Source organism: Colossoma macropomum, unplaced genomic scaffold (genome assembly GCF_904425465.1).
Source record: "Colossoma macropomum unplaced genomic scaffold, Colossoma_macropomum, whole genome shotgun sequence".
Classification (NCBI taxonomy): Eukaryota; Metazoa; Chordata; class Actinopteri; order Characiformes; family Serrasalmidae; genus Colossoma; species Colossoma macropomum.
The window spans coordinates 12,819,390-12,837,224 of NW_023494800.1; the positions used below are offsets into that span (position 1 = coordinate 12,819,390).

General features: G+C 38.1%; 1 protein-coding gene across 4 annotated transcripts; it reads right to left on the reverse strand.

The window, feature by feature from the left end:
• Nucleotides 1-4: 4 nt before the first annotated feature.
• On the reverse strand, nt 5-15,083 carry med15 (mediator complex subunit 15). Of its 4 annotated transcripts, none has more exons than XM_036588540.1 (18): nt 14,904-15,083; nt 13,081-13,168; nt 12,921-12,972; nt 12,794-12,817; nt 12,515-12,676; nt 12,091-12,324; nt 11,671-11,970; nt 11,378-11,458; nt 9,203-9,307; nt 8,532-8,650; nt 6,914-7,047; nt 4,753-4,887; nt 4,606-4,669; nt 4,453-4,519; nt 4,144-4,304; nt 3,802-3,968; nt 3,610-3,708; nt 5-394 (listed from the first exon to the last, which is right to left on the reverse strand). In XM_036588540.1, exons 5-18 carry the CDS (start codon nt 12,545-12,547, stop codon nt 258-260), a joined length of 1,836 nt encoding a protein of 611 aa, XP_036444433.1. In that variant the 5' UTR covers nt 12,548-12,676; nt 12,794-12,817; nt 12,921-12,972; nt 13,081-13,168; nt 14,904-15,083; the 3' UTR covers nt 5-257. The 4 variants fall into 4 exon arrangements, with proteins under 4 accessions (XP_036444433.1, XP_036444431.1, XP_036444430.1 ...); XM_036588538.1 differs by having other exon boundaries at nt 11,378-11,455; nt 12,091-12,389; XM_036588537.1 differs by having other exon boundaries at nt 12,091-12,389.
• Between the last annotated feature and the right edge of the window lie 2,752 nt (nt 15,084-17,835).

Here is a 17,835-nt window from a genome sequence, read left to right on the forward strand (position 1 = left end):
TAAGTGTACTTTAGTGAAGCAAAGAATATTTATTGATGTAAATAAAAAAACATTCATGCACAAATGATTTCAAAGGTAGAGTTTTCATTTCTGGCATTTAGAAGTTGCTATTGACTCAACTGCAAAAAATGACTCCTAATAACTAATTCCCCTCACCATTTTCACAGAAGCAGGTGCAAGGGCACAACTAGACAGGAAAGGTGTGACTATAATGGGTTATATTGATGAAAAGAGCTATTGTTGGGAAAATGCCAAAACTAAGCTGCAGAGAGGCAAGCTTGCCTCACACTTTGTGCCCAAGTATTTAGCAGGGCTGTCACCGAGTGCTTGTCAGGAAGCTGAAGGAGTTTCGAGGTCATGTTCTTATGCACAGTCTGCAAGAATGGGTTAGCCTCTGAAGGAGGGAGAGAGAGAGAGAGAGAGAGAGAAAGAGAGAGAGGGAGGGAGAGAGAAAAAAAAATGTATTTAGACTTTTATTATGCAATTAAAACTAATTGGTGAGAACTACCTTTCACTTTTACCTAGCAATCCCGCCAAATTACTACTTTATTACAGACGTAGTCAGTCTACTTTTCAGACAGGATTAACTGGGGAGGTGGGGTAATGTATTACAAAGGCAACGGCTACTTAATTTACACACTATCATCACACCAAAAAAAGCTCCATATGCAATATGTTCCAGGGTTTTTCCTGGCGGCTCAAAATGAGGCAGATGTGGTACCATCCACACATGTGCCTTCAGCTGGCTCATGCATACACTTTTTACAAGCTGCGATTTTTAGTTCTAATAATTAGCTCTGAAAATATTTTTTTAAAATTACTATTTTATATTAGTTTTTGAAACTTTTAGAGTAAAGCTGTTGTAAAAGTGTTACCCAGGGCCATAACTAGGATAAAAATTTTGGTGAGGTCCATTTTGCAGAAACACGACCTACATCACACAGTGATTAACTGCCAAGTATGAGTATTACACCAATTCTCCATTAGATTTTTAACCAAATCATTGCTCCTTTTTTACCATATTTGTTATGTAATTTTTCTTTAATTACTTCTTTTCCCATCCCTTCAGTCTTCCATAAACTGCTGTTACTGTTCCTTAAACTCGCTACCCTGTTTAACTGCAAAACACTCTGGTTCCACTCAAAACTTGAAAACTTGCTCTGCTGTTCTTGTCACATTTAAAACTCGTATGTGTGCACAAACTATTTTTGCTCCCAACTCCACAAACCTCTCTCAGGTTTCAAATCAGCTCAATGTAAGACATTTGAACGTTTGTGTCAAAACCCCACCCAAAAAGAGATTCCGATGGGTTGTTCCTGTCATTACACCAATCATGACACTGTTTCTTAAGCAGCTTTATGCCAATTGGTCAAGTTGCGTTCAGTCATTGGAATTTAGTGGAAATTAGATTTTTACCTACAATATTTTATCCAGCCAACGTAGACGTACCATAACTCTGAGATTGTGAGATGATGATATGTTCCAGTAGTCTGATTTGAACATTGTTTTCGAAGAATCACGTTTTATGCCCTCGTTTTTTGTTAAAAAAAAACAAACAAACAAAAAAAACATATATATATATATATATATATATGTTACCCATTCATCCTAAAGTGAGCATCACTAATCTGACGTCGCGGTTACCACAGAGATTCAAACTGTGTGGAAGCAAAGTGGTCTCTGTCAGCGAGCAGCAGCAGTGCAGTTTCACTGTCAGATATGAAGTGTTTATTTAAGGATATAGAGGAGAATAGAGTTCAGAGAGCTGAAAATCAGAGTCTGGCCATGTAGTGGACTGTAGTGTAGCAAGTACAGGGCTGTGGAAGGTTTTTACAGATAAATATTATTAACATGAACTCCACACAGATCAAACTGGAATGTCACGCTGCAAAATATATAAAATCATCTAGACGACAAAATGCCCTGAATTGTGTAATATTAAAATTACTAGCTCATGTGGAAGATGTATGTTTTCTCTCCCAGATTTATCTGCTTCGTTTCAGGAATAACAGGACAACTTTCGCAAAGAGGGAAATATGTTGTTCATCGCACTGCGATCTAACCTCTCTCTCCTCCACCCTGATCCAACAGTAGGCTATCAGACACAGTCAATACACAGACAAGAAGCGTAATGTTGAATGCCAAAGAAAAATCCTCTTTACACATTAATGTTGCCTCAAACTTTCTCTACCCTTCAAGTTCCTTTTAGTAATTATAAAATAAACAGACTTTTAAAACTTTTAATGATGAATTGGAAACATGTTATGTACATAAAACTTAAATATATGATAATAAAAAACATTATTATCTACATAAACACTAAAGAGAAAATACACGTTTGACAGAAAAAGGAGTAAAAATATTTGGTTGAAACCATTGGCAGTCTTGCACCTTTACCTTTTTGTTCATTTTTTTTATTTTTTTATTTTTTTGCTTTAGGATTTTATTTGTATAATGTCATAATTTATGTCTTAGCTGATTAGTTCGGTTGAGTGCTTAAAACTCTTCATACAAGGATTTTTTAAAATGTCTGCAGAAAATTAATGGGATTTATACTTCTGGTAGCAGAGCCGCTGAAAAAGTGGGCGGTCACTTTTGGCCTCCTCGTACTTCGACTTGACCAACCATCATGCACGTTTTCAGTAAACCCTGTTGCAATTGGTTGGAAAAACAGGATTGGCTGGACTTTTGACACAAATATTCAAACGTTTTACATCGAGCAGATGTGAAACCTGAGAAAGGTTTGTGCACGTATGAGTTTTCAATGTGAAGAGCACCACTGAGCAATTTTCAAGGTTTGAGTGAAACCTGAGTATTTTGCTGAGAAAATCCAAAGGTGTTTACCTGCACACTTTGTGCTGACAGGTGCATTCAAGTTCATCAGCTGCGCACTCAGAGCACTGTTGTCCTCTCAAAGTGTAATATTCCATTCTCAAACATCACAATCTTCTCTCATACATTTTTGCACAAAATTAACTCCATAGAAGGCGGCACAAAATCTAACAGAGGTGGCCGCCTCCTAATTCTCTATGCAGGACAAACCCTGCGTTCATCTGCTCACAAATAGAAAAATGTCCAAGCATTAAATTAATCATAATTTAATTTAACTATGTATCTATCTTGAGTAAATACAGTGTGTCATTATCTTGAGAATTTAGAACCAACAGTAAAATTCGATGCATAAAATAAAATAAAAAAAAACTATTTTAATATTCAAAGTGCACTTGAGGTAGGGCAGTACATATGGGTTTGATGTGCCACAGCGATTATGAGTAAATGCTTCTTTGAGTGCTTCTATACTTCAGAAAAAAACCCAATAACTTTTTTTTTGACAGGATATGATGGAATATTTATTGCGACATGGCAGTCCGCATGTGATTAACATTACATTATTTCTATAGTAGGTAAACCCTTAAAAAAAATACAAATAAAAAAGCCTTACTGATGAGCGCAGTCTGTGAAAATCACTAACATGGCAGACAGGGCTAAAATCGCTGAAAAACATTGATAATTATTACATTACTCCACCTCCTCATGTGAAACTAATCCTGTCTGAGCAGTATTTTAGTAGCCTTAATGAATTGTAAGTACAACTGTACATTCTCTTACCATACTGATGACTGTCATCATCCCACTGAGGGCTCTGGTCTGGATAGTCTGCAGGAATGCTCAGTTGGAGAGGAGGAACACTGGGAAGATTCTTGTCATCTGAAAAACAAAGACGATAGAAAGAAATCATATTATTTTAAAGTAAAGGGCCTAGGACTGCATGAAGGACCATTTTTTCACATTCAGACTCACCCAGTTTGCAGATTAAGTGCACTGTCCCATTGTTGCTGCAGAAGGATGGGTCCAGGTTGACCAGAAATTTAGAACTGAGACGAGCTACTTCCCCTTGCAGTATATTTGGAATGGTCTGACGATCATCATCTTCATACTTCCTCTTACGAGTAGGAATTACAGGCCCTCTGCATGGGAAGTGAGAGAGGTGATGAAATTATATAACAGTATTGTTGTTCATCAAACATCCTTTGAGTCTAACTTGTTACCTAATCACCTCTATTGTAAGAATGTTAATTCATGAAATGAGGCTACTGCATTTTTGAGATTACTTCAAAGCAAAGTGATTTTAGTTTCACTCACGTGATTGGCGGTCCGTGTATGGCTGTCATAGCAGGAGCAAACGTTCGATAAAGAGAATGGTTGAAAACTGGTGAGCGAATGTTTGCTAAGACAGCATCCAGTAAGGGTTGGCACAAATACTGCTTTTTGGTGCTGGGCACTGTTGGAGGAGGTGGAGTGGGCTGAGGAACAATATAATAAATTAATTGTAAATACATACAAAGTAAATATAATGAATTATATATTGTTGATTATGCTACAAATATTCTTAAATTAAAAAAAAAATATTTTGAAAAATAATAATAAATGGCAGAACAATAAACAACTCACCACTGCCATGTCATTCTTGAGTTTCTCCAAGGCTATTTCACACTTCTGTAGTGTTTTTAGAGGACATCTAGTGGAAGAGAAGGGTAATTAAAAGGTTATTCCAAAACCTTCCATCTCCTAAACTGAAAGTATAAATCAAGAACATATGCTCACCTTGTGTTGGGATCAGTGAGAATATTCAGCAGACTTTTCATCTTACTCAGATCCTTCTTCCTGTCTGTTAGGGTAGCAGGAAAATGGAGTAATTGTTAAACAGGATAATGTAACACCAGGAGAAGGGAAAAAATGCATGAAAAATACCTTCATTTTTGTCAATCTTATTAATCATCCTGCGCAGTGGCTCTATGTATTTGGAGAGCTGTTTGAGTTTGTCCATGTATAGCTGGTCCTCTGATTGTGGAGCACCTGCCGGACTCATCACAGAGCTGGGGTTGCCTGGAGTTCAATAGGCAAATAAATATAAAATGTCACCACATTTTCAGTGATAATATACTTTCTTGTAAAATGAATACCTCAGTATATACTAAAAGATGGGTATGGTAATCAGTCGGTCTGTGTACCTTCTGTTCATTTGATTTCATTTTAAAATCTAGTACTGAAAAACGAGAATATGGGTCAATTCTCGTTTTTGATTCTGTTACTGTCAGTCGAAAAACAAGAAATAGCTTCATTTTACTGTTTCACAGACAAATCAAAAATACAAATAACAACAACAATGGAATAAGGGGTCGATTTTACTGATTTAAATTAATACACCAGATCCACAGGGCTGATTTCTGTGGTTTCTGAGATACCTGCGCTCTGCACGTTTACTTCCGCTTATAATGGGAAATTCTAAATTTGGATCATTAGAATACGACCCTTTATTTCCTTGCTGTTTGTTTGTTATTTGATTTTGTGATTAGGTTGTGAAATTGTAAAATGAAGCTATTCCGTGATTTTCCACTGACTATACCAGAATCAGAAACAAGAATCGACCCATTTGCTGTTTTTCAATACTGGTTTCTAAAATGAAAATCAAATGAACAGAAGGTACACGGACCTTAGTCCATGTTCTTTTGGTTATTCAACTTTCATTTAAAAAAAATCAGTATTGAAAAACGAGTAGATGAGCCGATTCTTGTTTTTGGTTCTGTTTTTGTCAGTGGAGAAATCAAAATATAGCTTTGTTTTAGTTTCACAAAATAATCATAAAATCAAATAAAAACCCCAACAATGGAATAAATGGGGCATATTTCAGATATACAAATTTAAAATTTCCTGTCACTTCAATTGGAAATAAATGTGCAAAGCACACGTATGGCTGCAAAAGCACAGAAAACAGACAGTCATGGTTAAAAAATGCTAAAGACAAAAAGAGTGTTGAGAAGATATTTCTGGCATATTGTTAGGCTATATTATGTTTTGTATGGGTATTTGTATATTTGACATGCACAACTTTGCTCCATCTGCAAAAACAAAGAAATGAAACAGTATGGTGTTGGGACTCCCATATTGGACTCTCACCATTTCATGGCAAAATGACAAGAAAAAAACGTAATACTGTAATGCCGCATGAACAGAGGTGAACTTGATTATAGCAAGGGTGTTACTGCTCCAGACTTGAGAATTAAAACTGTAAACTGCTGCTGCATTCACAGTGTTCTTAATATAATTATTATTATGACTGAAAGGCATTAAGTCTCCTGAGTGCTGCACTAAAAACCAACGTCTTTAGTTCAATGCATTAAACTATTACTGTGAGACTTTTTGTTTGCTTTGTGTCAAGAAAAAATGTAAAAGATAAACCATTAATTACACAGAAACAACAGAAATCTCCAATGTAATCTGTAGCCTCCACATGCCTGTGGGATGTGCATGCAGATCAAGTTGATCGAGTTGAATTCTGATGGGGAGTCAGAATTTAGCATAACACCAGCAAAGTACAACTTAACATGAAGCTCAACATAACCTTAATGCATCAGCAACGATCTGGTGAGCCCCACTATGCATCTGGCAAGCAAAGTTATGCACGTCAAATATACAAAGATCTATACAAAATGTAATATCATAATACATACCAATATGTCAGAGCAGGCCTGTTTTCTGTGCTTCAGCAACAATACGTGCACTCTGCACATTTCCAGTTGAAGAGATGGGAAATTTTAAATTTGGATAAATGAAATACGACCCCTTTATTACACTGTTGTTTGTTTGTTATTTGATTTTATGACTAGTTTGTGAAACAAAGCCGTCAACTTAACAAAGACATAACAGAACCAGGTCTTTTTCAGGCCCTTATTCTCAGGTTTTTAGTGCCAGCACTTAATGAAAGAAAAAGAAAACTTATTTAAAAAAAAAGTTTGGTTTTCTTTGTAGTTTTATAGACATGTGCGCCTTGGAGTGGGAAAGGTTGAGAACTCCTGCTTAAAAAAATTACTAACTGCTTTTAGAGAACTGTAGTGTTAAGACTGCTCTGTACCTGGGGTGTTAAGAGATCCTGGAGAGGACACCTGGATGGGGTAGCTCTGTGGGGTGCGTGCAGCTGCTGGGCTGTGGGAAGGCTGCGGAGAGGGACTGGGTTGGAAACCTCCCGGGGAAGGGGTTGGACCAGAGCTAAAGGAGATACAGTTTTCATCATCCTCCTCATCTCATTGAGATTTAGAACTACACTAATAGTGAAAAAAACATTGTTTCTTTGGTTTTAGGAAAAGTTACAGCAGTTAGTCCAGTGGTCAGCCAAGATTAGTTAATGTCCCCGAAGCTGGGCATACACTACACAATAAAATCCTAACAGATTTCAAAAACAGAAAGCATATCACACGTAACGTCTTTTCCAAAATGCCTTGAAGATCTTGTTATTACAAAGCCCTAACATATTTGCTAGTACTTAACAAGCAGCTCTTTTATATAGCTCATGCACACACATCCCTTTGTGCTCTCTCCTAGCTCTTTCGTTGGCTTTTGCCTGAATCACTTGTTCAACTGCATTGCCTATCATTTTACAGCACAGTATTCATTAATATTTTTTGTATCAAAAATCAAACACATTTGAATATCAGGAGGCCTCTTATCACTCTAGAGCAAGAGGGAAAGGCTAAAGATTGACAGTTTCCCTCTCACTCTACCAAATCAACAACTCCCAGGTCTGCGCCGGTAACTGAGTCTTCTTGTTCATGTAACTGTGTGGAAAATAACCGAAGTAAATGGTTAAACCGGGTTTAAGGGGGATTTTTTTTTGCTTTACTTTTCCATTTCATCTTGTAATTTTCCAACCGTCCTTTACATTGAAGCGGACATGGTAGAAAACACACCAATACCACGTGAGTTGAATCTTAATATTAACTGCTGTGGTGTGAGGTCCTAAAATTAACACTGTACCATAGAGATGGCTTTTTGTACAGGCATGATACCTGACTGCCGCACACAGTGGGTTTAACCAGCTAGAACATCTAAAACAATCTTGTCTATGTTAAGTACAATAAATGTGGTATTATATGGGATATCACCCAATGTTTAAAAGTTCAGTTATGCTTACATGTGGGAATACTGCTGTCTTTCTATGGTTTGCATGAAATAAATAACACATAAACAAACAAAAACAAACATTTTTTAATTGGCAGTAAAAGAGTTTTTACACTCCCTGGGGGCCATTACTATAATAACTCAATTATCTGTCACTGTGCACAGGCCTACCTATGCAGTCAATCACTTGAAAAGCATTTTCAATTGTGAAAATTTGCCAATCAGAGTCAGTCCTGGACTAAAGATACCATGTGGTGTCTAACTAACTGAATAAATCTCTGTTGTTGAAATGTGCATGAAAAAGAGTGCATGAAAAAGGGATGTCGCTCAGTGCCCACAAACCATTTTGACCACTGTGGTAATGTCAACAACATTGTTTGTATGTTGTAGCTGCAACACTCAAAAAAGGACAAAGTGGATGCATATTTCAGCACTGAATGCAGCAACAAATGACTCGCTGTTATAAAGAGGGACTAACTAACTAGTTAGTATATACTGAAACAACATTCTAATGGGCGGCACTCACTGGCCAGCTAAACCAGACCGCCTTAGAAAAACTGTGCAGAGGCTCTTACCTGACAGAGTTGGGCTGTGAAGAGGGGGGCTGTGGAGAGGGCTGAGGCTGAGGAGGAGGAGGCATAGGGGGCTGGGGCGTCGGTACTTGAACTGGGGAAGGTGAAGATATAGGCTGACTCTGTTAAGAAGGCAGAAACAAAAAAAATTAACACATGCACAAGTGACAACAGTGGCACAGTGATACTGTATTTGTTACTATGAAAAACCTAAAGGTCATAAGCCCTTGCAGACAGCGAAGCATCATATACTGGCACTGTACAACCAGTCTAAGTCTGCTTCTCACCATCCAATAGTTTCACTCCTCTCTTTCTGACACAACCAATCTGAGATCTACGCTTCCACTTACCTGTACCGAATTTTTATTTAAGAGAAAATGTTGTATACATAACACTGCTTGCATGCCTTGTTCAGAAAATGAGGCAAACCCTCTTAGAGTCCAAGCCCTTACACACACACTACCTTTCACCTGTGACTTAAAAAAAAAAAAAACCTCTCATTGTGAACCTGGGTTGGGTTTACATGGGGGAAAAGGGAGGGAAATGGCTGTAATGACAAGGGTGGCTCATGGACAGCCTCTGTGGGGGGGGTCAAACTCCAGTCCAAAGCCACAGACGTAGGCACCTACTGGCTTGCAGTGCTGGAAGCCAGCACTCAGCCCTGGTGTAAATACCTGTGGCATTTGCTGTCCTCCCATGGCAGCAGGGTTTGGAGGAATGGCAGAGTTCGGGGTGGCGCGGGGCAACCGGGGTTGAATTTGCATCACACGGGGCATCATCTTTGAGGAGGACAGAGGGGACAACAGACATGTCACAAGCAAAACAATAAATGCAGTGCATCAGCGGATATGAGAGGAAGCACATGCACACATGCAAACAGGAATCATTTCATGAAGATTGCAAGCACAGATGCACATACATACTGCAACATGGACACATAACACATTCGTATATGCAAATGGTCATGCTTAAAAAAAGAATTATGAGTCCGCATGGCAGTATTGTGTCTTTCGTCCTTAACACAAAAGACAGAAAAAAAAAGAAAAAAAAACTGCTGCCAGGTCAGAATATGTGCTGGTCAAAATTTCCAAGCAACAAGCCAATGGGCAGCATGCTCTCTCTCAGTTTACCATGCAAGACAAGGGGAAGATGCAATGTGTATCCCTGTGTCTTTTTTAAAATTTGTGTAAAGTAAATTCACTTGTTTCTAAACACTTTATACACATTAGAAAATAACTGCTAAAAAAGTGAAAAGACTGTGAACCATGTAGAACTTGTACTTGTGGAGTTATATTGTTAAACTTTTTTCCGACATGTTTGTGTCCAGGATTTTTTGAGCGGGCCTGAAATCATGGCTCAATGATGCATTGGAACCAACATGGCCTGTATGTCGCCCTAATCGCTGCTTTTCATAAAGTAACAAAGACAGCAAACTAGCCAAATAAAATAAATTGATTTGAATGAGAGGGCATTAAAAGCAGATTCTATTCTAGCAGGGGCAAACAACTCCAGTCCTGGAAGGCTGGTGCCCAGCACTGCTTAAGAGGTTTTCCTACACAAACACCCATTAAATCTGGCAATTAACAGATAAGTGCAATTAAGTGTTTGTGTAGGTAAATCGGCAAACTGCTGGACACTGGCCCTCCAGGACTGGAGGTGTACACTTCTGTATTAAAGCAACACACAGCAGGTAAGAAGATGGGCTTCATTCTGACTATAAATACACTATTGCCGCCTACTGGATATATTTTGAATTGCAGTAACAAACGTTCTTAAAAATGATGACAAATACAGCTTTAAGGGTGATTCTGAAAGTGAGTATTTGAGTACTCATTCAGAAATACCAATACCTATTCGAGGCCCATAAAATGCAGTTTGAACCAGCCCAAATTAAGTTATATTTTAGTGACTGAGAAAGCATACAATCACTAACAGTACAGTAATATCACAGCACTTACTTAAAGTTTATTAAACATGAAAAATCCTTAAGTATTCCGTCACAAAATGCTTGTTTCAAGCACATGTTGAAGTGTATGCAGCAAGAGCTTGTTAACTCAAAAAAGCAAGCATGCAGTCATGTTGTTAGTCACAAACACAGCACGCATAATGCAAGAGAAAATAAGACCCTATTCAACCTATAAACCTTTTGAAAATGTTTGTGTATTTCTTTTTTTTCCCTACTGCTTGAGGCATTTCTATGATTTTACACCATTCCATCTCTGCGAGTTTGGATCAAACTGAAGGCACACATATGGGACAGTATGAATGCATGAAAGCGACATGAATGTTATCATTCCCTCAAGGAATGACAGAGCTAGAACATACACAGACAGGGGAACTTTTTGAGAGACATTTAGGTGTGTTAGTGTGACATTTGGGTGGGTTAGTTACCATATAGGTGACAAACTAATGGAAAAGGCCTCTTTTCATGAGGCTCTTTTCTGTAGTCCCACTCCTTAGCACCAGGGAGGTCATTAACTATAGTTTCTGCCATTAGCAGCTAATCATAAACGCCCGAGGCTTAAGCTGCGAATGTGATATGTGAAAATCTTACTGTCTAAATTCTTCCAACCATTTTCAAAGCAATTCCTGGGAAAAGATGGTGCCCTGCAGTCACCCAAGCATAAAGACTAGAGCATCTAATTCAGTAATTCTGCAGTGTCACACCTCTCTTTTCTTCCTTTAAACATTAATATTACCCAGGTAAGAGGACAAAACAGGTCAACATCCAACAACAACCAAAAGAAAATCATTCATCAAGTATTAATGTTCATTTTGGTGGCATGCTTTCACTCCAGGCTCATTCATTCACTTATCCAAGTCCCCACTACAGCTTGCATTGCTCTTACCGGGCCGGGCACTGCTGCAAGCTGGGCCTGAGCTGTTGCTTGCTGGTTTTGCTGGGGTTGCTGCTGCTGCATTCTAGCCTGCTGAGATGCACATAAACAAAACACAAGCAAGCACGCAGAAGGATATGTAAGACATAAGAATACTGGTGGTCTTACAACACAAAAAAGCACAGATACATTTACAAAACACTGCGTTATCTATATCAAATTTGCCAACACAAATCTTCACATCTGACCAAAATATTTTGTCAAGGTTAATGGTTGTTTTTGAATGTAGGCTTGGCAATCTTCACCTGGAATGCCTGCGGCATCTTCATCTGTTGCTGATGCTGCTGTTGCTGCTGGCTGAGTGAACTTATTGCCTGATGCTGTCCAGGGGGCATCTGTCCAGCCAGAGACTGGGGCACAAGGATCTGAGGTGGCTGGGAGTGGTGTGGCATCTGACCTGGCTGGGCCTGCGCTTGCTGTAGCTGTTGCTGTTGCAAATGCTGAATGGTCTGAGCCTGGGCTTGTACATGGGCTTGAGCTTGCTGTTGTTGAATCTGCATTTGGGCTAACTGCTGCTGCTGCTGCTGAAGTCTAGACTGGTGCAACTGGAATAACATTTACGTTTACATAGTCAGTTTTACAACAAACAATGCCAGAAACAAATATATCTTGACCAACTGGCAACATTTGAACTAAGGAGAAAACTGTTTAAATCCTCTCCTGACCTGGTTCTGTTGCTGTTGTTGCTGCTGCTGTTGTTGCACCTGGGCCTGTTGTTGCTGGTTCTGGTGTTGCAGTGGTTGATTCTGATGATGCTGTTGCTGCTGTTGCTGTTGTTGCTGCTGTTGTTGCAGCTGGAGCTTCAGCTGCTGGGCCTGAAATTGCTGCTGAATAGCACTCTGCTGTAAGGATGTTTGCTGCTGCGCCTGCATGGCTGTCTGCTGCTGTGCCTGAAAAGGCTGAAATTGCATAGACTGTTGTTGCTGTGGTGTCATTTGCATCTGCATCTGCCCTGGTGCCCCAGCTGCAGCAGAAATCAAACATGTATTTATACACACTAGAATTAGGAAGAAACTTTAGAAACAATGTGTTTCATGCCTATTACCAGTATATGTGCACATTCAGTATCAACAAACGTTAACTTATCACCTTGCTGATTTCCTGCAACTCCCTGCATGGCATGCTGGCCCATCTGCATTTGTCCCATGGCCGCCATTCCACCCATTGGAGCTCCAGGACGAGGCCCCATGCCAATAGTACCAGGACCACCTCCACCAACACCTGTTAGTGTCTGCAGAGCATTCATTGGATCTAATGTGGACAGAAAAGAGCAAAAATGAACTCTGCTAATCAACCCGGGTTTTATGTTACAACTGCTGTACATTTAGCTTTTCCCTTTTTTTTTATTTCCTGATAAAGTTCACCTACCAGGTCCACCTTGTGCCTTTTTATCTAAAAAGAAAGAAAGAGTTCAACAGCCTATGTAAGCTCAATCACATTAGTACAGACTGCATAAATTGTAAGATTTCCAAAACAAATGTTTAAGTGTACTTACGGATATCTCTGAAATGAATGATCAGCCTTGCAACCAGAGATAGGTACTCCTCCTATTGACATGCATAATAAAATTAAGACTGTCCACTGCCATCTTAAAGTGTTCATACATCAAAAGACTTTGGTTGTAACACATATGAGCCACAAAGGGTGTTACTTACTCTTGTTTTAGCTTTGATAAACACGTGATTCTCCATGTCACTGCTGGTTTTTGTATGTGCTGTCCCTGCCTTTCTCATGGCTTCCTCTCTGAAATAATATAACAACAACAGCGTGTGTTAGACAGAATTAACACACACACACACACAATATACATACACATATACATATACATATATATGTTTCCAGTCCTGACGTTTGAGAATTGAGTCACACATGACAGTGTTCACATTGAATATTTATCTTTTTATGAAACTGAATGTGTCATTGATGAAAAGGGGAAACAATGAAGCAAATCAAGAACAGGAAATACCGTCCTTTCCCTCTGCCTCTTATACAGGCACTTACAGCCACATGAGACGGGCTGATAAAAACTTTTAAAGCCACTGGTATCGGCACTGAAATCAAGATATTAAACGTGGTATTACTTGATATATTGGATAGAAAATCAGACTGCGAGGGTTGGAATGGATGGGTGATACTGCGAAGTAGCATCCTAGCAAATATTTCATAGATATGTTTAACGTTACATCTAAATAAATGAGGCACTTCACCTATTATTGTCCGAGACACAACAGCCAACTTAGAATTTGTGATTTTTTTTTTGGTTGTTGTTAGCTTCTTCCCCTCTACTCACTCTTCTTTTTTTTTAATTATTTTAAAGAATATACAAAATATACAATATATATACAGACCAAAACATTATCAGACACCATATAAAAATATGTGAACAATACAGGAGGATGCATACATACACATATACACACTCTCTCTCTCACTCTCACACACACACACACACACACACACACACACACACACACACACACACACACAAGAAGAAAGCCAGTTAATCAAGTGTCTCTCCATAAAGCTGGTCATAGAAATTCAAAAATCTATTATTTTTCTTAGTTTCTACAAGATGTAAGGACTGAAGTAGTGATTTAAATTCCACTAAAAAGAGGGACAGGGTTGGCTGAGAATTTGAAAACTTCTGTTTATGAATAAAGAATTTAGCATGTAGAATGAAAAAATTAACAATATGCTCAAGAGGCTTGTTAGTAAAGTTATTGTAATAACAAATAATATCTTTGAGATTAAAGGAATAAGTAATTTTGACAGGGTTAAAAATGTGAGCACATAAGTTGGACCAGAAGTCATTCGTTCTCTCACACTGAAAAAATAGGTGAGTCAAAGTTTCAGCAGCAGATCCACAGAAGGAGCAAAAGCTACTAATGTCAACAAATTTGGAAATAACAAAATTCACAGGGTATATTTTATGTTTAGAATTCGTGATTCACACTTTCCTTCTAACGTTAACGTTATGTAGTTTCCTTCTTGTCAGGTTGCTGCTACCTAATTAGCATCCCAACGATTCCTAACGCTAAACAAGTGAATCTTTTCACGGAAAACCATGTGTTTAATAACTCATATCTTAATCTAGATAACAATTATTGTACACTACCCCAAAGACATCGTTTCAGGAAAGAAGGTACTTTTTTCTAACAGCTAGCTAGCTAACGTAAAAAAGCACTGGAAAAACAAACAGGCTAGCTACCGTTAACGTTCGCTAGCTCACTTCACAAAGACCTGCTTTTAATAATACGTTATCTAGCTTATTATCTACGTCGACACATATGCTAAACCGTAGCGAGTGCAACATTGTCATATTTTATTAGTGGTGTCGTATATCCTCGTGTCTTTTTAGCTATTTAAGTTTAACCTAGCCAATATTGTTAGCTTTAGCTAACGTTAGCTGGGAGACCAGTAACTAGAGTTGAAACGCGCGAACTGATTCATTCTTGCGTGCATCAATTAGAAGACTTACATTTGTGCCACTACTTTCTGCCGAAATCCTGGACTCCTCCAGTCATTATCAGGTGGGACCTCCATACCAGACATAGCTGATAACAGGCCGTACAGTGAAATCAACTGCCGCCCGAAAGCCACTGAGTTGCCCTGAGCCAGCCAGTTACCTACCTACCTAGCTAGCTAGCTAGCTAACTTCCTTCCTCCCTCCCACCCACTCCACTGGCTCTGTCCGGTTCTACCAGAGGTGGATAGTAACTCGTTATGTTTACACAGTCATATGTACTCAAATTTGTACTTGCCCGATTATATAATTATTATATTAATCTATGAGAAAAGTAATCTACTTTTCTACTCGCTTACATCTGATTCATTCACATCTTGTTATTATTTCATTTTGTCGCTTCTACTTTCGATATTTTATGTTGAGTACTGCAAATTACCCTTCCTACAGTGATAGATGCTCCACTGTTCTGTTCCACTGCACTTCTAGAAGTTACTCAATACTTAAGATTTTTCTGTATTATTATTAATATGTTTTAGTGTTTTTTATTTCATCTTTAAATTTAGCTAAAACACTTTTAAATTTTCAATGTGCAAGTCTACCTTAGAATAAATGATACATCTGTCACAGTACTGGGCCTAATTAACAAACACAGGCAAAATGTGGGTGATGTTTGTGAATCTTTACAGTTTCCTAATGATTTTCATGGTGCCCTTTTGGAGAAGTACAGTTATGTGAAAGAAAGGCTGAATGCTCTTCTACTCAAATATAAAGTACAGTTAACATACCACACAGTATATTGAACGAGAGTCACACTGACTGCATCAAGTACTCAAAGAATACATCAAGGTTTTGGATTCTGCTGTTAAAAACAGATGGGCCTTCTCCACAACAAATGCGCAGTACACTATTTTTTCACATTTAAAAAAAAATCCTTTCCCACTGTGGCCTTTGATGTAACAATTACACAAGCATGAATGAATTCTCTTGCTTCATTCTGACTATTTAATCACCATTCCTAATAAACATAATGAGTAAATCCATTTTACATTAAGTCCATCACTGTTATGACAGCACTTGATCATATAAATCATCACCTGTACACAAGACAAACCAGTATAGCTGCTATAGGAAATTAAACATTTAATATTTACTTGATGTTACTACTCTGCTGTGTAATGTTCATAGACTCAAAATAATACCTACTTACAACAGTAAACACCATTACATTCTTTAATACTAGCTGTCTTTTCATATGTTCTTATCCAGCTCATTGGGTTGGGAATTTAGCTGACATGAATTTCTTCAAAGTGGGTGTACATCATTAAATGTAAAATGTTTTGTTTGGGGTCCAGACCATCTTTAAAATATCAAAAGACATACTTAGCAATATTTTATTAGCTTGATATTTTATGACTTTTCCTCATTTTGAGAGAACTGCTAATAAGCATGATTTTAACCTGGTGATGTAAGTCCTCTACAGAAAATTCTACACATTAATTATAATGTAAATAATAAAATATTATCTTCTTTTTAGGGTCTCAGATATAAAGCATGGTTAAATGTACTGGATTTTTCATTTTCTTTCCTTGACCTCCCTACTCTCTACCTCCATTTTTCTATTTGTTGCACTCTCTCTCTCTCTCTCTTTCTCTCTCTCTTTCTCTCTCTCTCTCTCTCTCTCTCTCTCTCTCACACACACACACACACACACAGAAACATCTGACACAAAGTTACAGCATTGCTCCTTTTTTACAGTGAAACTCTTTTGAGGCCTCATATAAGGGGGCCGCTAGAGACTGATGTTTTGCACCTACCATGCCAACCAACCCCAGGGACCCTGGTTGTTGGGTACTTTTTTTCCAAGCCTGTAAAAAGGACAGGATGGAGCCTTCTGTGTCGCATACAGAGAGTAGGGAGAGAACACCCACTGTGCGAATCAAAATCATCCTGAAACACTTAAACTACAGCAGGAATAGCATCCATATGTGCAGTCTGGACTGGGTAGTGTGTGTGTGGGCGGGGTGCCTAGATAGGTCAGTTGGCAGGTTGGATTTATTTAATTGCATTTTTAACAGTAGTGTTACTAAACTATTAAATACTTAACTATGTATCACAATACTACATATTTTATTATCTTTCTTTGTGCCAAAAAAGAGAATGAAGGCTTCAATATTTTGTCTCTACTAGGTGTTAATTATATCAAAAGAAAGAAAATAAACATTTGAAAGAAACAAATTGGTTTATTTTAAAACTCTTTTTCTTCTTCTTCTTATTATTATTATTAGTGTTGTTGTTGTTATTATGCACTGTATTATTAAATTGTTTTATTGACATTTTAGAGCATAATCTTCTAGCTTTATCCACAGTGGGAAATTAGTTAATGTAGTTTAAAAATGTATTTTTGAATTTATGTGCAGACAAGTGATGAAGAAAAAACCTGAATAATTGAGTATAGAAACATAAGGAGTGCAGATGCTTGCAGGTGCACTGCATGATACATTTAAGCAATTAGCATACTAGCCATTGTGTTCTATGGTGTATGTAAAATGTTGAGCAGGTCCAATTAACCTTGTTTTTAGGTTGAGGTGGCAACAACAAAAGCTCAAATTGACTTCATTCACAAAAACGGCTCAGCTGGCTAATGTTTCAACAGGAACAGTGACTAAAGTGACATCTGCATTTAGATCTATTGAAAAGGCATCACTAAATAGGGCTGGAAATTGTGGTTGAAAACACATTCTGTGAGCATTAGTGTGATGCAGCAAGTGATCAGACTGTGTCAGCAAGAGCAGATATCACAGCAGTGTTGAGTGCAATCTCCTTATTACAAAGATGAATGCACATATAGTGGTGTAAAAACCATCAGCACTGGCCTACAGAGATGAGTAAAGTGATTTGGTCAGATGAGTCATTTTTCGCCATATTCTCCACAAGTGGGCGGGTG

What these genes read in the sequence shown, in the direction of transcription:
- med15 (XM_036588537.1), bottom strand. Translation starts at nt 14,977, where the DNA reads ATGTCTGGTATGGAGGTCCCACCTGATAATGACTGGAGGAGTCCAGGA. An exon ending in CATTCATTTCAGAGATATCC is followed by an intron (nt 12,818 to 12,920) that starts GTAAGTACACTT and finishes CTTTCTTTTTAG; the next exon opens with ATAAAAAGGCACAAGGTGGA. An exon ending in AGGATCTCTTAACACCCCAG is followed by an intron (nt 4,888 to 6,913) that starts GTACAGAGCAGT and finishes ATTGAACTCCAG; the next exon opens with GCAACCCCAGCTCTGTGATG.